This window comes from Xiphophorus hellerii, chromosome 6 (genome assembly GCF_003331165.1).
Source record: "Xiphophorus hellerii strain 12219 chromosome 6, Xiphophorus_hellerii-4.1, whole genome shotgun sequence".
Classification (NCBI taxonomy): Eukaryota; Metazoa; Chordata; class Actinopteri; order Cyprinodontiformes; family Poeciliidae; genus Xiphophorus; species Xiphophorus hellerii.
Genome location: NC_045677.1, coordinates 17,606,196 through 17,633,020, shown reverse-complemented (window position 1 = coordinate 17,633,020; position 26,825 = coordinate 17,606,196). Strand labels below are relative to the sequence as shown.

The 26,825-nt window shown below is 36.0% G+C and overlaps 1 protein-coding gene across 1 annotated transcript; it reads left to right on the top strand.

The window, feature by feature from the left end:
• The first annotated feature begins 1,426 nt into the window (after nt 1-1,426).
• On the top strand, nt 1,427-26,825 carry ccdc178 (coiled-coil domain containing 178). Its single transcript, XM_032566232.1, is given in 20 exon segments — nt 1,427-1,588; nt 5,139-5,277; nt 5,388-5,446; nt 5,525-5,604; nt 5,778-5,978; nt 6,103-6,323; nt 7,895-8,037; nt 9,470-9,623; nt 9,722-9,817; nt 10,487-10,623; nt 10,752-10,812; nt 10,814-10,936; nt 11,037-11,099; nt 11,257-11,385; nt 12,597-12,710; nt 12,841-12,986; nt 13,182-13,341; nt 16,010-16,159; nt 19,740-19,874; nt 25,758-26,825. Coding segments are annotated over 20 exon segments (2,610 nt in total). The 5' UTR covers nt 1,427-1,445; the 3' UTR covers nt 25,914-26,825.

The following is a 26,825-nucleotide window of genomic DNA, read 5'->3' as shown; positions in this document are numbered from 1 at the left end:
GTTAAAATTGATAAACATTTAGTCTCAGCTAATGTTCACACTGTTTGCGAAAAGGTGTTCTATTTAAATTCTATTTAAATTAAGCAATTTCGCATTGGGGATCAATAAAGTATATTCTATTCTATTCTATTCTATTCTATTCTAGTTGTTCTGACACATTGTTTTCGACCTACAAAACAAGACTGAGACTTAGAAGTGGAAAAAAAAATTGTATTCCTACCTTTTAAACTTTTTTACATTTTGTGAAACGACAGGTATATATTATTGGAATTATGTGTGCCCCATCAGCACAATAATGAGACGAGTCTGATGTGGAAGAAAAAAAGATGCATGTTTTAGGATGGTTGGATTTTGCTCCATCCATCTCTCCATCTAACATTCCTCCCTGTCCCTACTAGAACAACACATCACCTCAGCATGATGCTGCTACCGTTTACTTCAAAAGTTGGAAATGGAGTGGGGTGTGGGGGGAGCGTTGTCATTGGGGGTTGATGGATGAGGGAATTGGGGGCTTGGAGAAACTATAGACTTGCTAATAAAGGAAACTGTAAAAAAAAAAGCCTTAGGTAACAAACAAACTAACTAGAATACATTAAAAAAAACTAAATAAAGAAAACATTTTCTCTCATATCTAAAATAATACTATTAAACTCATTTTTGTATACAACCCCACTGTGAAGGACCAAAGAAGCCAGCATGGGGGCTCTGGAGCCACAGGTTGTAGAGTCTACAGTTCCTGCCATAAAGATACATGTGAAGTGCATCAAAAACTGATATGCAATTAGGATCTTTAGTCTGCAAGTTTGCATGTTATATTTCTATTTTAAACACGCACACGCATTAGGTTTTACTAGTTTTATTGTCTCCTTTTTCTGCGCATATTTGACCTTATCAGTTATTAATATTCACAAAACTACTCCTATTCAGCTCCTGTGACTCTAATACACTTGTGACGCTTCTCAACGGCTCTTGAACGCAACTCTTCCCCAACGAGCGCATGCCCCCGTTGTTACCAGCAAACTGCTCAGAAGATTGGCAGCAACTTGATTCATTTGACGCAAACCTTGTCGCTTGGAAACACGAAGCATTTATAAACTTTTCAGCTTATGCAGGTGAGCGACAGTAACACAACACACGGAGGTGGCAGCCAAAAGTTAGAGTAAGTTGATAGCTAGCATTTTTCGCTTTCACTTTCTCCCATGACAACGACCCCCCTCAGCTCATTAATTTCTCATTAGCTTGGTTAATTAAACGTCAACTTAACGTTAGCTGACAGAGCGACATCCGGAGATGAGTGAAGGTATGTTTACCTCCCGTTTACCAACCTTGTTATAAAATTTAACCATTGGAGTTTAAACCCCCTATGATTTATTGTTTAAGAAGATCAATTTCGATGTATTTTAAGTTTTTTTAAATCTCCAATTCCGCTAGTTTTGACGACAGAAATGCCTCTGCTTTCCCTCAGGACCTTTAAGGACGTCTCGATAGATTCGTTATTGTTCAGCAAATATCCCACCTGGAACAGTTGCGACATGCCATACGTTAAACCCCACACATTACCATCCATGGAAGGACTAGCTAGTCAGCAAGGTAATCAGGGATGTTGGCGCCTAGTAGGACAGAATAGAAATACTTTATTGTTCCACAGTGGGGTCATTCAGGTGTTACAGCAGCAAGGTTTAGGTAAGTGGGTGAATGCATATTCAAAGACAAAACATAAAAATAAGAATAAAAGTGTACAGTAAGGGCAAATTTTCAATGTGAGAAAAATGTACTGTGCAGTCAAAAAATATGCAGATAATCATTTAGAGAAAAAAAAATGCACAAGATGTGTATGTATGGAAGACCATAGCAAAACAACAACAAATAAGCAAAACAAGCAAGAAAGAATGACACATGTACTGATTAAACCTAGGCTTAATTATTTTACACTGAGGATAAAACATTGATTTGTGGAACACATTTTTGAAAACCAAAAAAAAAAAAAAAATCAAAATTATTACAGTTGATAAAGTTAAATTCTAGTCTCATTTTGCTTTTGTGAGTCCAACGCTGTGTTGTACATTTGGGGCTGGCCAGGATGGCGTTTATCACAGAACCACCACTGAGAAACATGCTTTAAGTTATTTATTTAGTTAATCTTTAGTTAAAAATATTTACTTGTAGTAGCATAATCTGATTATTATTTTTTTCCATTTAGCTTTTTGCTTGAATACTTTCAATATCTTTAGAACACTGACAGGATGAAGATTATTTTAAGATTATTATAATAATTAATATATAGTTTTAAGAAATGATCTTGTTCATTTTTCTATATGTGTGATCTTGTATAAACCAATAGCTTGTTAATTTCTTCACTGAAAAAATCGTGTCAAAATAAAAGTTTATTTTTGCAGAAGGATTGTGTTGCTGCATAAAAGATTAATTAATTCAAGACTTTTAGCACATCTTTGTTGTGGGTGCTTAGAAGTGTGGTTGACTTTGTATTTCATTACACTGCCCACCATAACTGTGGGCATAGTCAGACACTAAAAAGAATTAGATTTGACTATAACTATTTAGTGTGAAAAAACAACCAAACTGAGAAATAATCTGATTTGACTATAATAGCTATTCATAATTACTCCATAATGTAACTGAAACATTTTTGTTATTTCTACTTTATATTTTTAAGTTGATCAGAATGTCTAATAAACTTTGGTCAGTAATTGTTGTTTTCCTTTCCTATTAATTTAAATATATTCCAACACCCTGGTACTTTTCAAAATAGGAAAGACAAGAAAAAAATGCTTGTCGAATGAGATAGCTGTGTGCTAATCTTTGCAAGTCTGGACATGGCTGCAGGAAACTTTCTACTGGCCTTGTTTGTCTCTGGAACTGTTATAAACCAGTGTGGGCAGGTAACCTCAAGGTGGCACTAGGTATATTGAGCTAGGATTTGATTATAAAGACAATCTCCAAAGTGTCATGTTAGATAACAGCATCAAAGATAGACTTTATGGAGGACTGTGTCTCCATTTCAATAACTTAAAAAAAAGTTTTTTACACATGGGCACCAATAACTGCAAATCTCTGTTAATTGCAGTTACCTGTAGTATAAACAGGTAACAGGTCCATAAATAGAAGATAAAAAAATATTTAGATAGTTGTCTCTTTTAAATTAACTATTGTGTTTTGTCCATTTGCAGTTTAAGGAGGTCTAAAACTGCGTAAACTTGTTAGGGTCCCTGTGTGGTGCTGCTAATGCTGGCTGTGGACAAAGATATTTTAAACTTATAACTAAATATATTACTAATACAAGTAGTTTCCTCTACCTCATTTCAGTTTATTGGCTATCAGACTGAGAAAGAGTTTCTTTTTGTGTGCATTATAGTCCTGCCAGCATGATTTAGAGCAAACCTTTGCCACATTCCTGGTCCACTTGGTTATTTCAGTGTGTATATTTCACAAAATCCATCCAGCAGGAAATGAGCTTTATTCTTGGTTTCCCTGTAATTCTTGTTGCACTGTGTTTTGTCAGAGGACTACGCACAAATTAAACACTTGGTCAGTTAAATGATCGTCATTGCTAAAAAGCTGTCAAGTATGAAATATTGCTGATCTAACTTTTTTTCCCCTCCAAACACTGAGAGCCCATACACTTCCTGTGAGGTATCTTGTTGGTATGACAATGAACCTGGAGCTGTAAATGTGCACATCAACCTGTTTTTCTCCCTCATGCAGGAAAACTTATTAAACAATTACAAAATTTGAAATAAAATTTGACATACTCAAAGTCATGGATCCACTCTACCTGAGCTTGAGGTATTTAGCAAAGACGAATCTGTAAATAAATTCAGTCTGTGATTTAAAGTATTGTTTCAAGTGGCACTAAGTTCAACACTTTAAATTTGAAAACCATCTTGTATTTTTTTTCCCCACTTGACAGTTATGCATTACTCTGTGTAGGTCTGATGCATAAACTTCTAATAAAATGCATTAAGGTTTGAAGATGCCAAATGGTCACATGTAGGAAAGACTTGTATTATAAATAGTTTTGGAAGGCACTAGAATTTAAGTTTCTATAGAATCCAATGCTGCTAAAAAGTTGGTATTATTATGGAAAGAATATGTAAACAATATTTTAAATACAGTATAGTATCCACTTTCATCTAACAGTCATAAATGTAATTTCCCAGAGCATATGTAATTAGACTTTACTTGTAATTAACTTCCCAGAGAATTTGTAATACGTTCTCTGAGGGGTTTGGTATCATTCATCTTTGCATTTATGCTATAAAACGTTGTAACCAAAATTTCTCCTCTTAAAGAAAGCCAAGTATCAGAAGAGATCCTTGTACCACACTTGGCTGAACCATGGCAATAGAGTAATTTTTGGTTCTGTGAAGAAATTCAGGGTTGTTGAGTTGATTGTCAAAGGAAGGATTAATTGATGGAAACTTAATGTCACAATACTTACAATGGTCAAAATAACACTATATTTTGCCGTTCTTAAAAAACAGGCTTCAATAGCATAAATATCATTAAACCAACAAAGTAGTTAAAATGATGAAAAACAACTTTTCTGACCTATTTGAAATATTTATTTTAATTTTAAATTTGAAACATACACACACAAAAAAAAATCTTTTTCATCTGTGACAAATGGTTCAAAATAGAAACATATTCTTTGTCAACATTTTTTAAGGCTTCTCTTTAAAGCATTGTTTACTTTTAAATTCAGGTTTGTGAACTCCAGTATCTGTGTCTTTCACAATCTTCCCGCCAGATGGCGCCCTTTTACCATGAAGAAATAGGAAATGTGCCCTTGGGTTTGTCTTGAGACAGATTAGTTTTTTCCTTTTTCAGTTTAAAGACTGTGCCACTAGAATCAGCTGGCGAATAGAAGAACAAAATATCTTTCACAGCCAAATACATTTCATTAATTACTTTGCACAATATCATTATGGCAATTGTGTGCGTGTTTGCTCCAACTAAGACCTGCTTGTTTCTATTTTTATTTCCATTAAAAGATTATTGCTTATAATAGCTGTGAGTTCTGCTGCTATGTAAAGATAAGTGCTTCTTTTTTTGTAGTAACTATTTAAGGTACACGAGAAACAGAACTGATTAAATATTCTTACATTTTGTCTTTCGTTGGATCAAGCAGACCTTCAGGCTGTCTGCACTGGTAGACGTCGGACTTGTGCTTTACTGAACACTCCCTCACCATGTGCCAGCAGTGCTATCTGCCATATCCAAGACATGAGGAGTCGATTAAAAATCTGGTTTCAGAAGGTAAAAAATACTCCATGATAAAATGTGCATCACGTTGAAATGAGAAAAAAATAATTTTTATGATAAAATCAGTACAAAACATATTTTTGTGCTGCTTTAATTTTTGCCAGCCTAGAATATGTCGACCAGAGATTGATCCAGATAATCCCCAAAACAGCGAAACCGTAAGGTGAATTATTTACTTGTTTTTAATTATCTTTTTTTCCCTACTGCATAAATTATTACATGGTTTTGATGGTTTTCACAGACTTCAGGGACTCTCTTTGAAAGTCTTAGATTCTGATTCTACAGACTTGTATGTTGAAGGGATAGCGATTACTGCAAGAGGTAAATAGGACATGAATAACATTTCTCACTTACTTTCTTTCTGTAATGCTCCAATACATCTAAACCTAAGCACTATGCACTTGTGTTAAGTTGATTTGATTATTTCACAAAAGTTTTGCCAAATTTAAACTGGAGGAATATGTCATCATCATAACTTTTTTCCTCTCTGGAAGGTTATCAAAAATCACCTCTACAGAAGAAAATAGAAGATGTCCTCTCTGAAGTCATGCATCTGGTTGAGCGTTTGGAGGCTGATCGTCAGTTTGCAGAGGAAGCTCTGCAGAAAGAGAAGAGAATACGAAACGTCTTAGTGAGCAAAACTGACGGTATTTCACTGTGGAAGCTATCCGAGCATCCCGCAATTATTCAGAAAGGTCAGTGACTGTGAGCTATCACATAATCTGAGATCTGTTTATCTCTTGCGAAGAAGTACTATTCTGTTGCTCTCAAACCCAGCTAATACGCTTGCTATTTATCATTGGTTTTTGCTTTCACTAGAGCACGAGGCTTGCAGTAGAGACATCGCTGAGTTGAAATGGCAGCTTAAACTGGAAAATCAGAAAGTTGACGAGGTCCAGGAGAAATTGTTGCAGGCTGAACTGCTCAACCAGAAATTACAAGAAGATATTGAGTTTGCCAGAAACCAAATCCCCATTGTAACAGAAAACAGTGACCGCCAGAAAGGCGTTATACATCTGCTTGGAATTGCCCAAGCTGAGGTATGCCTCAATTGAATGTATTTTAGCCTCTGTCCAGCTATTATCTATATACTGTATGTCTATTCTTGCAGGGATCTGGGTGGGATTGTTATTTCAAACAAGTATCATAAAAAACTTTTGCTAGTATTTAACAGCTGCTTAATGAAGGGTTAACATTGTGGTAGCAAATGCCTTTGTTTAGTGTCATGTCATAGTAAATAGTGAATCTATTTGCTTTGAGCCGATTTTATGCAGATGGTCTCTTTGTTGTTTTGGGTTCTGATTGGTATATATTTTCTAATCGTACAACTTTTTTATAGACTCAAGGTTAAATCACATGTTTTTTTTGAACATTTCTTACTTAAATCATAACCTTCTCCAAGTCATTCATGCATTCTAGTCTAATTCTGCTGTCCAAGACACACTGGAGATAAAACTCAGGAGTTTTAGGTTTGCCTTCTGAGCCTTCAAAACCTTAGCAAACCTCAAAGCTTTGGGTGAGCATACAATCTTTCTCCAAAGTATTCAAACACCTTAAAACGTGCTCCATTTGTCACATTACAGCTTCCTTATTGGAATTTTAGGTGATACACCACCTATCTGTTGCTTACAGCTCCAGAGGGGCTTTAGGCCCCCCAAAGTGGCTCTTTATAACTTTTGCTAAAACATATAATTTAATAAAATAATATTTTGTCTTGTCATGAAAGTTTTTCTTTGTTCTAAAACCTACAATTTGATCTAAATTATTAGTTCTTTATTTAAACTATAAGGTATAAATAAGTTATTAGGGATGCACAGTATAATGTTGTTGCTATCCGTTCTATTGCTAAAACCTGCCACTACTAATAACCAATGTTTAATTCCATCTTGTTGCTGTTTGTGTATTTGTTCTTGGAAGGGAGTTGATAATGTGATATTTTATTGGACATGAGCAAGTGATAGTTATTTAGCTCAGGATTGTTGGGTTTTTAACTGAAGCAAATAAGCAATGTTGTTTTTTCACGATAGAGAAATGGTCTGCAAATATTTATAACTTAGGTAAATACGGGTTATCGGCCATAACAGGAATATTAATATCAAGTATCACTATCGGCTAAAATGTCCATATTAACACATTTCAACCACCTTGACTGCTGGCGGTGGTCAGCAGGCCCAGTGGTGCCGGTGCATGGCATTCTTGCTTCTGTCAGACTGCCACCATGTGTGCGTGAATAGGTGAATATACAGGCAAGTACAGAGGCATTTACCATTTCCCTTTACATTTATGTGGTATATTATGCTGGTTTATCACATAAACCCAATAAAATACAACAAAGCAAGTGATTATAAGATAACAAAATGTGAAAAGATACTTTGCAGGCACTGTAACTAGATCTTCATAAAAACATCTCCACAAGAGCAAATCTTGATATTTAAGTATCTATAACAGATAAAGTTTTACTCCTTTTTAAACAGTTACCTGAAGATCTTTTAAGAATGTGCCTTAGGATCTGGATGGTACCAGAATAATGTCTTTTTTTATTTATTCCATTAACTTCATAAAACTGTTTTGAAATAAACTTGAGAAACATCACACCACATTTCTTGTTTAGGCTGACGACATTCAAGCAAGCACAAAACAAGATCTCCTCCAGATTGAGATGGAGCTTAGAAAGACGGAAACTGAAGCCGACAAAGAAAGAATGGCACATGAGCACAGACATGAGGAAAAATTACATCAGCTAGATGACAGATTGTGAGTATTTATCTATTTATATGTATTTGAATATTTTTTTGAATAATGCAAAATTGTACACACAGATGACCCAAAAGCAGTTTCTACTGAACTTACACTACAGTAGCAGTTAGATGCAACTGAATTCCATTTTGGTAAACATGCTCTTTTACAGGCCAGCTAAAAAAAACCCCCCAAAAACATGTAGATTATTACGTCTTTGCTTAAAAAAAGACATTGTAATTTTATTGTTGGTTCAATTGAAAAAAATGAACATCATTAAAGTCAGTTGGTTCAAATAGTGATATACTCATATTTATGCCAATGTATTTCACATTTTTTGGTGATTATGCCTCACAGCAAATGAAAACCCACTTTTTTGAATTCAGAAAATTAGAACATTGCATGAGACTAATAAAAAAGTAATATAGAAACAGTAACAGAAATATTATGTTTTGGACCAATATATGGAAGACTACTGGCTCGACAGTGGTCCAGCAGATGGTGATTGGCACACAAGGAGGGCAAACCACAAATTGGCATTCCCAAAGACGTTTGGTGTTCACAGAGTGTTTTAGCCGGGCATATTAAATGGAAAGTTGTGTGGAAGGAGAAATGGTGATTAATAAAATATGCACAAGCAACAGGGATAATGTTAACCCTTAGAGGATTATGAAGCAAAGTCCAGAAAGAGTTTTGGGAGGATTCACAAGGTACGGACTGTGGCTGGAGTCAGGGCTTCAAGAACTACACACAGATGTATCTAGTACATGAACTACAGCTTTTCCATTCTTTATGTTGTCGCTCTGTGGTCTATCCTCTTTTTAGATTAAATCTTACTTTACCTCTCAATTAGTGATCATAGTCCTGTATTGAGTGCATAAGGCTGGACAGTGCATGAATATACTGTACATCTCAGCAGGTCCACATTTTGGGATTAAAATGTTTGATTTTTTTTTTTATTTATCTTATCTATTATTAAGATTTTCTGAAAAACTGAATGTTAGTTTTAATGAGGTGAAAGCTTTAATTATTAAAACTGACAGAAATAATTGCTGGGAATGTATCAATAATATTATGTATGAATCTATATAATACAAATATCACCTTCTGAGTAGACTTTCTAATGATTTTCTCATTAAATATAGTTGTTCTTCCTACAACATAACATAGGCATTGACACCTTTTATTATTTGGATTTTTGTTTCCATAGTATAACACATGTTTAATGTCAAAGGTAAGGATAGGATAGTGGCAAAAATATTTCTAGTTGAATCATACCAGTTAATATATCTATCTGAATAAGATCTGAAAATGTATGACAACAAGCAAACGTTGAAAGTGATTGGATATCAACTGTTTAAGAATACCGTTGTCTACAAGGAGTGATTTATTTTTTTTTATCAAACAGTGTTTAAAATAACTACAAATTTAATATGTTTTTGTCTTGTAGGAAAGAATTAAACAGGTTGAAGATGCATAAGAAAAATCTGCTTACTGGGATCAAGAAAACAAAAGAAGCTGTCCTTCTTAAAGAAAAGAAGCAGAGAGAGCTTCTTACTCGACTCCCTGAAATTGCTAAGCTTGAGAAAATGGAAGAAGACAAAGTAACTACTAGTTTCTTTCCTTTTCTTTTTATAAAATGTTTAAAAATTTCAAAAAGCTGTTTCTCACCATTGTGGTATGTGTGTTTGTCTATCCACAGATTTCACATCTCAATCTTGAAATTGAGAATAAAGTAAAAATAAATCAACAACTTGGAGGCAAACTATTGTCAGTAAAAGCAGAATATGAAACAAGGGTAAGTACTATTAGTGTCTTATGGAAAAGAAACCATTAATTTACATTTGAAAAATCACAAGGAAGTATATGTACATTTGAAACTTCACATTAAAATCATGTTTGCACATTGGAAGATGTGTTTTTTTTAACTGTGTAAACCACATGTATTTTCCTTGTGTAACACTGAAGGTCATATGTAATATCCATTTTAAATCATCTGTGACCCTCAAGACTATATGTGATGCCCATGTTTAACAAAAGCAGCTCGAATGTGGAAATTATATTGTAAACTATAAGGGCGATATGTTCAGTAAAATGTGAAAAATGTCAATGCATGAAATATTTTCCACAGGTTTTACATATGGAAATTGTATTGCATGGCAGGATGTGAAACACATGTAGGAAAACCTTCCACATGTATCTCACAATTCACTTAAAATTTGTTTTTCAGATGTATCCCATTTTGGTAGTTATTTTCCCCTATATGTATATTATTGTAATCCCATGAGGAACTTGTGGCCATATTTTTTTCACATGTGAAAACACAGATAAAGTCTGTGGTTTTTTTTTTCTCCCAGTAAGGGCACTTAATCCTTTACATGCCGGAACACGAGGTGACTGTAAAACAACAATGTCCTCAATATATTTGTGATCCATTTTTCTATACTATGTTGAATCTAAACCACAGAATTCCATATGCAAAGCAGAACTTACCTTTACAAAGGCACATCTTCATTCAAGAAATGAAGCTCTTGAAGCCTCATTGAAAGAAAATAAGGATTATGAACAGAAGATTGATGACTACAAGACGAAAATTTGTAAGAGGTACAGCACCAAAAGCCAAATTAGTTCTAAAATATGTATAGTTCCCTATTAAGTTCTACCATGCACTACATGGTGAGTCACTTATTTGTGTTCATACCATATGTATACTTTACTGTGTGCTTTGTTAGCGAAAAAGATGTGAAGCAGATGCGTGCAGAGACGAAACTGATGCTCCAGAAAATCACTGACTGATGACGAGCATTGGGAAAAGGCCAAGGAGGAATTGACTGAGGTTACAGAGCAGAATAGTAACGCAAAGGCTAAACTGGACTTTCAGGAGAGTCTCATCGTCAAGGAGGACCAGGACGCCATGGTCAGAGAAAACATATGTCTATTTTCTATCTATAATTCCCAGGTTACGCCATGATTGTTTTTTTCCAGTGATATTCAGTATTCCTACTGCCGCTTTGCAGATATTTATTGAGAGTCTGAGAAAAGAACTGACTCACCGCCTGAGTACTATAGAGAATCTAAAGGTAAATTTAGATTTCTTTGAATGTTTCAACATGATGAATATATTTATTTACTTATGCTTAAAAACACTTACCATTTTGTAAATGTTACATATACCTGTTGTATGTATATTAAAAGTATATGCCTAAAAGGCTATTTTATAACTTCCTCTTCAATCAGAGGCAGCTTGCAGAAATCAATTTGGAACTAAAGGAACATGAAGAACGTTCACAACTCACCAATCGAGGACTGCAGAAAGAATTTGATGAATCATACTCTGCAACACAAGCTCTGGAGGCTAAAGTGAAGGTACACTTGACGAATAAATTCTATACACAGCAATTAATTAAAAAAAAGTGTTGTGTGTTATCAAACAAAACGGCAACACATTTAATTACGCCTCTCTTGGAGATGCGTAAAAAAGTGTAAACAATAATAAATTTATTTTATTGCAGATAATTGATCTCACTCTTAAGAAATTCTAACAAAAAAACCTTTAAGTTATTGGCACCCTTGTAAAGTAAATATAACTGAATCTTTTAAAAAAAAACTTTTTAAACTTCACCTTTTTACTTGACCACAATTCAGACATTCCATGTCGTATAGCTTTCCTGGAGTACAACAGTTAAACAGCATAGAGGCCCCTGTATCTTGCTCATCTAAAAAATGGGAAAGACAAGAATACATGGTATTCACACTCTATTGATAAAAAAAATATCTTTAAATATTGAATACATCATATTCATAAAAAATAACCTAACCTAGCTTTTTATTTGTTAAAAATTTGTGATCATAAAAAAACTTGTTCTCTTAGGAACATCCCCATTTGATGGCATCTCTAGGAAAAATGCATGGAAAGCCTGTGAATAAATAAATTTTTATACCATAATGTTTTAAAATTACAGTATTAGGAAACCCAACCTTTATAGAATTATGCAACAATTAAATGAAAGAAATGGAATAAAAAGAAAATCTTCCTTTAAGAAATCTTTGTTTTAAAGAAAATCGCTGACAATAGCAGCCCTAAAAAATATTGTGAAAGAAATGTATCTGAAATATTTTTTAATTCAAATCTTTCTTTTTTAAGTTGTAAAAGACATGTAGGATACAAAAATGATGTTGTACAGATAATTTCTATAGACTAGATTCAAAACAGGAAAGACAAGGGAACATGGGATTAAAATAATGCACACATCTGTTCATCTTCATAGCAAATCTGAAGATGAACAGATGTGTGCATAGCAAATAAAAAATGCATAGCAAATCTGAGTAATTGGTCAGATCTGATTTGGAAAATGAAAACAACAAAAAAAAAGATGAAGACTATTCTGCTGCCACCTAAAGTGATGAAGCTTGTAAGGGAAGTACAACAAAATCTTATTGTTTTGGAACTGCAGCCATGGGGTGGCCATAATGGGTTCATCATATCTTTACAACCATTTAGTCTTACAAACATTCTTACAAGCTGTGATGTTAGAATGGTAGTAACTTTAACACATTCCATTGTTTTTATTGTACAGAGAATGAAGGAACTGGTAGAAAACTTTGAAAAGATTCAAAGTGAACATGAAGAGGCATTAGCCGACCTAGAGAAGGACACCAGGTTGAAAAGGGACCAGCTTAAAGCTGCTAGGGTAAGAACAAGTTTATTTTTTAAAGCGGAATTGTTGCAACTATTCAGCAATATAGTTTATTAGACAAAATAATTTCAACAAAATATGATTCATACTCATCTTTAAATTACTTTATTCTCTTTACTTACAGGATTTACATGATGGCACCTTAAAGAGAATTAAAGATAATAATGCTAGGTGTACTGTTCTTATGAATAAAAGTAAAGAATACCAAGAGTCTTCTCATGAAATGGAAAAAAATACTGAAGAAATTCCAAAAATCATAGCAGAGCTTGAGTAAGTTCCAAGAAAATATTAGTATAACAAGCTGACTGTAATGAAAGCACTATTATATTTAAAAGGATCCCATTTTTTTCCTACTGGTACATTACTGCCCACCTCAAAGAGATATAAAGGCTGTTCACAGCTAGTTTGATCTCCAAACATAACTTTAACTGTAGAAGTTCCACTAATTCAGTCGTCTCCTTGCAGAAAAGATTTAGATGTGGTGGACTTCAAAAACAAATCAGCTGCTCACACCGTGAGCACCTTGCAGTCAGATATTAATAACTGGCAGCTCCGAAGGCAGCGACTCGAGAGGACAAGCTTGGCTCATCTCAAAGAAAGAAGAAAACTAGCGCAAGACACAAAGGTATGAGAAAACAAACAATGTCACAATAACTGTCTGTAAATACATGAATTTGTGTGTCAAATGCTGTGAAGTCAGAGATGAGCTGTAAAAAAAAACCTAAAAAAAATAAATAAAACACCACTTTGTTTATTTGTTTCTGGATTAGTGTCAGCACATTGCTTGTTACAATACGTCCCTTAAGATACAGAGAAAACGGAGCAGTCTGCAATTAAAATTACAAGCCATGGTCAATCTCGTTCAAAGTGCTTTTGCCACAAATGACAAGTCGCTGCTGTTGTAGTCTTTTTGTCTGGACGAATTTGATGATGCATGTCGTGGTGGGATGCTGTGTCTGCTTTTGTTACCTGTAGGCCAACATTCTTAATAGCAATTTTAATACAAGACATTATATGATTTGTAAAAGGATCACATCATCTTGACTTGTGTTTATTTGTAACATGAAACACGCTTCCAAAACATGAATCTGCTCTGCAAGAAATAACATTCATTTGAACAGTCTTTTTGTAAGAGAAGCCCCTATTTATTGTAAGGTTTTCATCTGCAGGATTATCAGCCCCAGCCAGAGCCTCTTTGCTGATGGGGGTTTCACATGGCTTATCTAATGTGAAATCGCCATGTGGTATATAGTTTCATTAAACGGTGATCAAGAATGCATTAGTTCAAAACAAGAAAAGGCAATGGAGCTTAAGCCGCCATGCATCCAAGTGCAGCAACTTTAAAGAAGTTGTTGGCGTGAGACAATTTAAGAATTAAAAGTCTTCCTCATAGACACAACTCCCATTAGCCGGATAAAAGTTAGCCATGCAAAAAGGAGTTTAGTCTTTTTCACTTGAAGAAATAAGATGATACAACAACAACACTCCCCGCTAAATAAAAAGATCAGCCAGAGTTTCAGGTTCTAAAGAAATGGGTCACTTTAATCACTGAGACCAATATAAACCACACATAATGTCTGTATTAGCATAACATAATAAGCAGAGTGTGCATCCGGAAATCATGGTGCATGAAGCAGAATGATTAGACACCTTCGAATGTGAAAATCCTAATAAATATGCTGACCACAGCTTGTCTGTTCTTCTCACACGGTTACAGGAAGTTTATATGGGGTCATCTTTGGTAATATCGAAAATGTACAAAAATACACACATCCAGGTTAAATGTGTTTATTTTAAGAGGAGCCACACTTCCTCTCTATTAAATCCATAAGTAGGTGAACAAATTTCAATTTTCATGCACACACCTATGTTTTTGACTTGATCAGGCCTTGACGTTTGGGTGAGGACAGAGTAAACAATGCAAACTGCCGACGCTATCAGTTTCTTATGGGCAATGAAGTGTAATTTGTTCCATTTACACTTCACAACAGCATCAGATGGGCTTTGTCAGTGCTGCATGGAGTAATTAAACCTGAAATCAATAGCAGGCATTTGTCATGTTTACAGCCCCTCTTTCTGCTGGGTTAAACTCATCACTTTAGTGCTGTTCTGTTTTACTGCAGAGACACACTTCATTATGTCTGCAGGTACAGTTGAGATATTCTCACGTCCCCTTATCCAGCACTCAGGAAACATTGTTCTGAAGAAAAGGCGACGTACACTGAGAGGCGTCGTTGCTGTGAATTCTTTGCTTTATTTCACAGAAAAGGTGTCCATTGCTGTATTCCTATTATTTATTCTGGCTTATTTAGGAGACTAAATATAGAATGCATGCATCTTAAAAGAGATTATAGATGTCTGTACCACTACATAGTGATGTTACTTCCCTTTTTTACAGTATTTTAAATGTGTTTTATCTATTATATCCAATTTTTGCAATTTTGGAAGCATTGAACATTTTGATGATATAAAGCTCGATCACTGCTCTGATATTAGCTGCATGCTCTCCCACAGTGGCCTCTTATGTTTGTTCCCCACACCATACAATGAAGTTTTTTTTCTGTGTTTTGGGAGTTTTTGTTTTCTGTTTTTGATGAAGATTAGGATAACATGCAGCAATGTGTGGAAGATAACACGTTACCTGTTGTGGAGGAAAAACTGCCTATTAAACTGTTTTGTATTGTAGCTGATGGAGCTGAAAGTGGGAAGATGGACAAAATGTGGTGTGCTTGGAGACGAAGGCTGGGCATCACTATTGTTCATGTATGGCATAGAGATGATCTGCAGGAAATGACTCCACCACACTGCTTTTCATGCTAATAGTAACAGCAGGATATACACTTCCAAATAAGACACTGCTGTGTTTTTGTTTTTGACTGTCCACATCAATATCCTTGAATCGTATTGGATGTACTGAAGGAACTTTTCTAGGCCATTCTAACATATTAATAACACAATATAGTGCTTTGATCTAAACCAGTCATTGTAGCTCTGGCTGCATATTTGGAGTCATTATCCATTTAGAAGATGAACCCCGATCTCAAGTCTTTTTCAGCCTCTTACAGGTTTTACATCAAGTTTCCATTCAGGGCTTCATCTATCTTCCCATCAACTCTGACTAGCTTCCCTGTCCCTGCATGAGGAATTTAGTGCCATGCCATGATGCTGCCATGATCTTGTTTAAGCTAAATATTACATAAAATATGCATGGTACAATAGTTACAGTTGGTGGTGGTGGTAGTCAGTGTAAGACATATCTAGTTCACATAATGCTATTTTCTTCACCTGTGTAGGGACTCCTGGAGGTTGCACGTGCTGAAAACGAACGACTAGCAATCGAGTATAAAGATCTGAAGAAGATGCTTTTGGAAGCCAGGCAGGAGTCAGTATCTGTACTGAGAGTGAAAAACCATGTACATAAAAGGTGTAGCTATTACACAGAGGTACAGTGAAACTTTTAAACATATTGTCTCTTTTCAATTATGTTTTATTATTTTTGCTATTGTCTCTTTTTCTCTTGTTGTGCTTTCTGTGCATGGACCGAAATTTTAAGGTGACTTAGTTTTGCATTTATTCTGAAGGTTACCGCTGCAATTTAATAATGATTAGATAATTTAAGTGGAGGAGGATGATGGATGTGGCATATTGTAATGATCACTGTGTATTTTTGGTACTAAAGGGAGTAAGGCAAGAGGTTGATGGTACATGCAAAAACTTCAACATTTTTATAATTATAGCTCTGCAATATTCTCACAGGTAAAACATTTCATTATTGTTGGGTTACAAATTTTCCTCACTGCATCAGTTGGTAAGAGATCAACAGCAACCACAGGTTACGATCAGACAATGGATGTGCTTTCAGCAGTAAAATAGCTCAAGTCTACACTTGACTAGTTAAGGGAGACACCTCTGCAGCCTTTTACTTTTTAATCTTTATAGTTTTCGACACTTTTTAACTGGAATGGAATTACATATGACAACCATAACACCAGGAAGAAGACACACTGCTCTTGCAATGAAAAACACATATTATTTGTTCCAAAAATGACTAATACCTTTACTTGAGCAATTCCTCATCTAACTGCATGAATGTTATCAAGTGAAAAATGCATGCAAAAATAAAATCCTGTGGACAGGATTTTCCACGCTCATGATCAAAGCCTGATTTTCTTTTACTCTGGATTCAGCCTTCACCGTTTTTGTTTGTTTCAGCCTCACACTTCTTCTACTGCAGCCTCTCGGCTTCTGCTTTATGCCTAATTTTAGTTTTATAACAAGCTTATGATCAACGGCATATCAGACATGTAGATGGGGCATTATTTTTAATCAGATTTAAACATGAACGTCTAAAACCGCTTCTTTCCTGTTTTATATATCCAATTATCCTCATAATGTTTTCATCATCCAAAGCAGTTAATACAAATCTTAGTAAATTAGATCATGTTTTATTGATTTGTTTATAGCAAACTCACAAGGTAAATGCAATGCACAACTTCAGGATCATTTGAGAGATGAAACATTAGCACACATGAGTTATTTATACTTGTTTGAATAATCATTAACTCCTTTTTTATTTAATAAACCCATCTTTTAGATGAGCTTTATCAGGTCTTCCTGGTTTTACCTTCACATTACTTCATTTTCCCATCACACTGTTGTGAATCTGCCTTGGGAAGAGATAAAGATATATGGCTTTAAGTATCTGGTTCCACTTTCTTTCTGATACTGAAGCACACATGGTGTCTCCATCTAGGCCAGACTGCCACAGAATTTCTTTGACATTCGGTTCCACTCAGAGATGTCACATACAGTGCCCTCCACATTTATTGCCAACCCGGCGTGGTTAAGATGTGCAATAAGCATTAAAATAGATTTAGCTTTTGTTGCATTGACACAAAATTACTCTAAAATAATTCTGCAGTTCTCTTACAGTGAGTTTGGAGATTTATTGTTAATCTCCTTTGCCTTCCCCCTCATTGTGTGTGTTCACAAGATAAACTTTGGTACTTGTCCCGCCTTGTTGGTCACAATTTTATTGCTCTAAATGTTGGTTAAGTTTTGGTGAGCAGCTATTGTCCTGTAGCTGTTTCCTGACTCGAGAAGATCATAGCACATCATTTTTGAAGGGTATGTTCCCTTGTGTTTCCTGTTTTTAAGAGAATGGTTAACATGATATCCTATGTTTTTTTAGTCAAAATCCAATAATTTGTTGCGTTGTAATAGCAAAAATATAACATAAATAACACAGAAAACACCAAAGAAGATGCATTTGCTTGAAATATTATGTTGACATAGCCTATATGCCACACAGGGTGTACATGCACAACTACCCCGGCTAATTAACCAGCCAATATCAGCTAATTATATTCTCAACATTAGTCTATTAAAAGAGGACAAACATAAAGGTATGATATTATGTTCAATAAGAACTTGAAATCTACTTCTACATTTTGCTAAATTCTTCTAAGACTAAAAATAAAAAAATACATTAAAAAGTGAAGGTTATAGTTAATATTATCATAACATTTTACTACACCATCTTTCTATCTGCATAAATAATTGTTGCTTTTCTGTCTTTAATAAAAGCATTTGAGTCGTGTTTCACATTGTGTTTGTAATTTTTGTGTTAATACTGTGAAACTTGCATTTTTACTCAAGATCATGATATGGTGAGATGTCATACTGGCCTGTGAGTAGACATCAACTTTGACATGTAAAATTGTTACAATTAACTCCTTGCTACCACGCGGAACATGAAAGCTGTAATTTACCCATTAATAAAAAGCAATTGGCATAAAATCCTAGCATAAAAATAGATTCCCTATTACAGTTGCTACTTACTGCAATTACTGTAAATTACTGTACTTTTTGTCGGTATTTCCAAGGATGTCTACTTGTGGTCTTTCACTTTGTTGTCTACTACAAATCGACTTCATCTGTGAATATGCAAAACAGAATGAACAATGAACCAATAACATATGCTCAAATTGTTTTACTCGACACCATGATCAGCAGAACTAAGTGCAACTCAACAAGTATTATGAAGCTTTTCAGATGCAGAGATTTAGGACCATAACAGTTTTAAAGAAGAACGCGGCACATGATTTAGTTTAAATACAAGTTTGATAAATATTAGAGACAGATTGTCTTAAAATGTAATTTCAATCACAGAACAGAAACAGACAATAAGAGATACTTCATTTCTGATAAATGTCTAAATGACAAAGGCATTTTTCTGATATTAGTCAATAATTTTTCTATTTTTTTCTTTAAACATAAAGGACTTGAATATCTTTGTATGAGCATCTTTTTTAAAACAATTTAGAATTGAGTGTAGATGTTAGCACTGTTCTGTTTATGTGAAGGCTTTCAGCTCTTAAGTTTTAACAGGGTACACCATAAAGACCATTCTTGTTATTGTCTTTCCTTCAGGAGCTGATGACTGAGCTAATTCGCTTTAGTTTTCAATGCACTGGGGAACACATTGCCAAGCAATGATAAGCTTTGTAGGGAGAGTGTAGAGATGGAGGAGGGAAGAAAAGCAACGGCATCTATCAGAATTTAAACCTCTTTGCTTGAAACTGTGTTCAAATAATAAAGCAAGCAGCATGTCTTTCCAAGAGACTGGGAATAATTTCTGGTTTCTGTGGGGGGTTCATGACTTTGTGTGTATGTGTAAAATATGTCTTGAGGGGATTGGTATAAAGTTAAACTGGGTGAAGTAGAAATATTTTACTCATCAGCTTTGCAGTCACAGAGTTTGCCTCGGCTAGAACAAAACTGCTGAAGCATTTAGAGAAAATTAACCCCCCATCCTGGCAGCCAGATGTGACTGGATTCTGATGAGTGCACACGAGTGGGCAGAGAAACCAAGAGACTGTGAAATTCCTGTCAGGCCCGTGTACTGCAGAATGGGCTATTGACTGCTTTCTCTATTCCCCTCCATCATTCTTCTTGAACACTGCCATTAATTTCCTCTCCTGCCTTACCAATTCCTTTTTTCTGCCTTCTCTCCCCCCCCAGCTCTCTTTGTTGCAGAAGAGGATGCACAAGGTTTTGGTAAAATACTTAGAACAACGCAGCCTCCGCTTCTTGGTTGACCTGGAAGAGTGCCAGACTGTTGCCCGAAAAACTTCCCAGAAAATAACAACTGCCCAGGTATTTGCACATATATGCAGAAAACAGGCTGGAAAACTGCACCAACTGCACTATGCTTTTACAAAGCAAATCCCTTTCATTCAACATTCATCCCAGTGTAGGTATGCTAACAGATGGTAGCATATTCTTTTGCATACTACAGTAACTCCATGTTATGCATTGCATTGTTTGAGCCTGATCCAGCTAGTCAGTTGCCTTGTGTCGTCTTTGCCAAGCAAGAGCAGCCAGGCAAATATCTACCAAAGTGACTTGCCTCAGTGCTGCAGTGGAGTTAAAGACGCTACTCTTATATTACAGTCTATACATTCACTCATCAAATCACAGACTGATGCGATGAATTATCTGTGTGACTTGAGAGATTTATTCAATTACTTTGTGTCTGTCTGCCTCTTTGAATAAGTATACATAGTGCTTTCAAAAAGTATTCACACTCCTTGATATATTTTTTAAAATTTTGTCACATGACATTCTTAATTATGTATTTTAGTATGCTTTCATTGGACAGACACAAACATTAATGTGGACTGTAATGAAAAACTGTTCTAAATAAAAAAAGCATACCCTAATACAGAAGTTGCATAAAGACATAAAGAATCCATATATTTATAATTTCACATCATTACAAAGCTGCAAACTATATATATATATATATATATATATATATATATATATATATATTCTCTCATATACTTATGAGAGAATATACTTCTCTCATATATATATATATATATATATATATATATGGTAATGGCGAACCAACCAGACATTGTCGTAGTGGATAAACAACAGAGGAAAGCCGTTGTGATAGATGTAGCAATACCAAGCGACTGCAACATCAGGAAAAAGGAGCACGAGAAACTAGAGAAATACCAGGGCCTCAGAGAAGAACTGGAGAGGGCCTGGAAGGTGAAGACCACAGTGGTGCCTGTGGTCATCGGGGCCCTCGGGGCAGTCACCCCCAAACTGGACCAATGGCTACAACAGATCCCAGGAACAACATCAGACATCTCAGTCCAGAAATGTGCAGTCCTTGGCACAGCCAAGATACTGCGCAGAACCCTCAAGCTCCCAGGCCTCTGGTAGAGGACCCGAGCTCAGAGGATAAGAACCACCCGCGGTGGGTGAGAAGGGAATTTTTTTTTTTTTTATATATATACAGTATATATACTATATATATATATATATATAAAGAAAAGTATCAGACCACTTAAAGTTATCAAGATGTGGCCATCAACAAAACTGAAATGCTAAGCAAGAAAAGCATGAATCAGAGACTCAGCCACTGCTGAAGGTAGTTCTGGAGGAGCTACAGAGATGCATGACAGGGGGCAGGGAATCTGGTGACTCTACAACTGCCTTCCTCCAAATGTTTGCAGCCATCCTACATGAGTTTTTGGAAAAATGCAAATTGACTTGCTCTTTGTCATTCTCTCATAAATACCAGATTTGTGGAGTACACAACTAAGAGTAAGTCAATTTGCATCTTTCCAAAATCTCACGTAGGATGGCTGCAAACATTTGGAGGAAGCTTTTCTGGTCTACATTTAAAACACTATGTGAACTCACCATCCACATGTTGAAACATAGTGGTGGCAGCATCATGCTATCAGAATTCTTTACATCAGCAGAAAGGATGTTCTCTCTAGCAGTACTAGAGATGTTCTGCTGATGTAGAACATCAGCAGAATCCTGAAAGCATCAGAATTCTGTGCTGGCCAGAAACTAGTAACTAGAAACTAGTACAGAAGTAGTTATTAGTAACTTTTTCCTTTAAGTTTTATTGGCTCTAGTGGCCTTTATTTGAGAGTGGTCGGGCAAGAAAGTGGGTAATGAGAGAGGGGGAAGACATGTGGCAAAGTTTCATCAGGCCGGGACTCGAACCTCTGATGGCCGCATCAAGGACTAAGGACATACATACGAGGATATACAGCGGTTGTGCTTTACCCCTGTGCCACCACAAAACCCCAACTAGTAACTTACGTAGTACTAGACAGTTTTTGTTTTGTCTTCCATCAGAACAAAAACTCTAAACATGCAGCTAGTTTGACAGTAGAATGGTGTAGATATAAGTTTTTGATCTACAGCCCAATCAAAGTCTAAATATGTGTCATGCCTGATGCCCATGCAAATAAAAAAATAATAAAGAAAAGAAGAATATAAGCTTTTAGTGGGACTTGAAAATTTATGTTACATGAGATAGAGTGGACACTCCATCCTAACTCACCGAAAGTGAAATATTCTGCAAAGCACAAAAAATATCAAATTTCCTAAAGCTGGTGCAGACAAACCCCCTAAAGACCTGCAACTTTAACCAGTTAAAGGTGGTTAGCAGTATTTTATCAGGGGGGCTAAATACAGATACATGCCAAACATTTCAGATATTTATGTGTAAAATATTGTGGAAACTATGTATTGCTTTTTCTTCAGTTCACAATTATGCACTGATTTGTGTTTGTCCATCACATGAAGTAGTAATGAAGTTTGTTTTTGTAACGTACAAAAGTTGAAGGGATGTGAATACTTTTGATTGACTCGGAGTCTGTACCTGAACCATCTGATCGCTAACAGCACATGAACTGTTAGAACCTATTTTCTGTTTGGTCAGGGATTTTGTTATCATGTTAGTTAATACAGACTTCATCACAACACATGGGGGATATCTATGTGTTACAACTTTCTCTTCTTTGTGAATATGATAACCTTCTGTCTGTCTTGCACAAGAGTAGGAGCATATTCTGCAAGGTTGAAAAGTAGGGATCTTCAATTAGAGGATAATCGGTGTCTAATCTGTTCTGTGATGTGCGATGAGGTCGAAGCGGACAGCGGGACAGTGATGAATCTTTATAAAAATGTCCTGTCCAGCATTTCCACAGAGCCAGGTGGTGTGCCACCCTGTTATGATCTATATCCTTTTTTTACTTCATCCTTATCTTAACAATGGCACCCTCCAAATCTAAAAGTGGCCATGTTTGCCAAATGCATTAAGTTATTTTAATATGGCACACCTAATTTAATCTGTTCAGTGAAAAAACTATTAAGAGGTCTCCTCCTCTGTTTCCTCTCCTCCGGCTACTGACATGTTTTTTGACGGGTCCGGTCTAGACATTACAGGGAGCAGCTATTTCTCAGCAGCCCAGCTTCAAAAGGCCCCAGCAGATCACTGTTCAAGGCAGGGAGTAGTGGGGCACAGGGGGAGGAGCTATCAGGAAGCTGCAGAGTGTGAAGGACAAAAGAGCTGGTGTATTCAAGCGCACCGCACCGTCACCCGTCACAGCTCAGCACAGGTTCCATCAGAGCAGGCAGCACTCACTTTAAACTGGCTCCTAAAGAAGAGTGCAGGAGAAGGACTATCCTCCATAACGTACACAAGGAAAAATAACCCTTAGGAACCAAAGAAATGCGCCTGGAGAGTTTATGAACAGGCATAAATTTACACTCTGCACTACTGCTTAAATTTTAAGACCTTGATGATGAGGTCTTGAGACGTTGCATTATGAATTGAAAGTAAATTGACACAATTCTAAATATTATTTGGCTGTTTAGAACTAAGGAAATGCAGAAATCAATGGAAGTGATACTGGTTGTTACTGGAGTTAAACCAGGCTGAGTCCTGATGAGGCCTACACTAATCCATCATGTCCACTTAACCCCACAAGCAGAACATAAGAAAGGTCAGGTTTGCTCTTTCAGACGCCAAATGGCAGTTTTCTCATAACTAGCTTGAGGGAAGGAAGGCTGAGGAACCCTGGGGTGGGTGGGGGTGGGATCGGAGAGGCGGTGGGCTGTCATCCTGTTACACTCCTGCCAGAACTGGCAGTTCAGCTTTGTATTCTGCAAGTTTACACTAGGGATGGCATAATTGACAATGGCTAACAGCAGAGAGCAGTGCAGAGCTTTGTTGAATGGCCAGTAATGATTGGAGCAGACGCCCACTGCCCCAGTCCCAGGGGACAGTAATCCAAGATCCTGTTTCTGATATAATTGTTAGTCAGAGAATTTCTGCATGGCCAGGCTGGTTCACATTCCCAAGCTAGTTGACACTGCCAGGCAGTTTAATAGAAAATCTGGATGCCGAGGTTTTTAAAGCAGAGGAGCACTGAACCTGGACACGGTTCACCAGGAGCGTTATTCTACCTCCCTACAAAAATAAGAGCAAGCCGGTAACTTTACTCTCATACTTGTAGCCACTTTCAGTGACTTTAAGTCCATTACTCAACCAGCCTCATAAACATCAGGTCAGTCTCATGACTCGTCAGTAAAATTAATTTAATCTGAAGCAATACACCTTCTCTTTGAATTCTTAACTACTCTCATAAAGAAAAAAAAAGACATTCATTTTATTTCCATGGTTAAAATCAAACAGTTTACAAATATCCCATCAAATACTTATCACAGTCTGTTTGTACTCTACAAGACAGGTCTACTACTAAGTTGCACATCATTTATTTAGGGAATAGTTATTTGTTTTCTTTAGTAATTTCTATAATAATTAACCTGATTAAATCTATCAAGAGCCTAATTGGCCCACAGATATCAAAAGGAATATGATTTTGACAGTCAAATGAAGGATTTTATGACCTAATTGTAATTCTTATTGCAATTAGCATTGCAATGCTAAAAACTCTGCCAGCATTTCAAATAACACTACATATCCATGTCAAAAAAGAGGAATGTGCCTTTTGAGTCTGACACATTCTGTAGAATTTTTTGCTAATGAAGCTGGCTGTATCCCCAGATATGTGGCTTCCCTGTGATGGTCTTTTTGGCATCCAGACACATCTGGTAACAGTGTACAGCACTGCTTCTGTCAGTTTTTAAACATGACCACACTGTTGCTCTCCTTTACTCCAGGTTTGGATGTGTGTTGGTTCTTTGCTCTGGACTTGACATACCTTTAAAAATCATTGAACACAGCTGTAGACAAAACCGTCTGCAAAGAATCAGCTGAACTTAGCAAGGTGTTTGGATCCAAAATAAACATTTAACACAGCCAAAACTCCAAAATCCTTTTGGTTCTCGGCGACTCAGTTGAATCTGGTTTCTTTGAAGGATGAACCATATCCTTTTAAGATACATACACAGAAGCAAACTTGCCAAAAGGAAACAAACCCACATGGAGAGGTGGTCAATTAGGAATGGAGTTTTAGGCAATCGGCGAGTTACATGACAGGTAATATGACATGATGTCTAAACTTTTTGCTTTTACATCCACAGGTTAGATTTTTCTTTTTTTTAATTAAAAATTAATAATTCTGGTTTTTTTATTATTATTACCAGTTCAACAAAAATCTACAAAAACAAAAACCTCAAAAAGGCATCGGGAATTTATTTTTGCCTAATTTAAAGTCATTCATATACAGTACTTTTCAGCATATTTATGTCATTCTTTTTCCTTCAAATTGGAAAACAAATTATTTGTCTCAGCTCAGTGACAAGAATGATATGAGTTTGTTTGTCTTGGAAAAATGCTTGCTATATATACAGTAGTTAACAAATAGCTGTGCCTCTAACAAAGCCTCCTTTAGAGGAATAGATGCAGGATGTTTGTGGTCTTATTTACTAGTAAGTTGAAATAAAAGCAAAACTAATGGTAAAACACACTTCATTATGAGAGACTCGCTAACTGTCGTGAGAAATACTCTTTATTTTGGGTAAACTAGAAGAAACTGACTAAATAATAAAATCCAGGTGGTCAGCTGAAGTGAGCAAGAGAGCAGAGGGTATATGGAGTTGAAAGGTCAAAGTCTGATGGTTGGTTCACGTCACACACTGCCAAACACATCAACAGTGTCTGGGGAATCCACAAACTGTGAACCTAGCATATTAATGCTTTTATACAAATTGGTATGTTTGTTATTTATTCTTTTTTTCTTGTTTAAACAGGGAAAGTTGTCGAAAGAAATTCAGCTTATCTCAGCGTTTCTACAGTCCGTCAGAGAGAGCTCTACCACCACCAAAAACGCTGAGAAGAGCAAGCAAACCAGTCCAGATGCTTCTGAAGTGAATGAGCAGAAACCTCCAGTTCAAGTAGCAGTGTAATTGGACATTCACCTGTACGAGACAACTTACTTACCCTAGCATGCTTCACTATCTCCCCCCCCTCTTCACTTGCAGCAAATCCATAACAATGAAACAGGTGACTTTCATGCTGCTGTCAGGACTGATCTAATTTTAGCTGGGTGAATGATTGCAATTGGCTTTGCCTCATCAGATAATTAATCTATGTCACCATTAATTGGAAAAGAGAATAATTACAGGCAGTGTTGACAGAAATTCTACGCTTCTCCAGATTTCAAGATCTAATTACAACTAGTGAAACCTCGTGACCTTAAGTAGCACTTAGTGCACTTTGGCCACTTTGACCACGTCCATGTGACCACCGTCTTGAGGAAAGCACCCTGTTTTTGTTACGGTACCCCGCTCTCCTCCGATGTCTTCACCCACTGAAAGCTGTCTCCCTCAATCACTTTTCAATATTCAATCTTAATTTTGTGGAAGTTTAGCATTTTCAATGAGCTGGAGATGAATGATTAATGAATAAATTTAAATGCTTCATTTTGTCCATGGATCATTAGTTAAGTCCTTTGTGGGAAGGACCTGAGAAAGGAGTGAAAATTATTGAGACATTAGCCTGGAGCAATCCAGGGGTAAATAGTGTGCACAAAAGGATGTTGTGTGCGCACTATCCACTAGCTTTCTAAAGAACCCTGGGGAAACGCTGTTTTCAATTTGGAATCTTAACTGAATCACATTTAGTTCTTGTAGAAAATTGATTTTTGTTTCATAGTGTTTAAACAGTCATATCAGTGCTACACATCATATTAACTGCTTCATATAGACTTGAAAAGTTAAGTATAAACTGTGGCTTTTAAAAAGACGCAAATGGGAAAACATGTTGAATGTAATAATAACACTATACAATGAGCAATTAAATAATTGATGTTTAACATT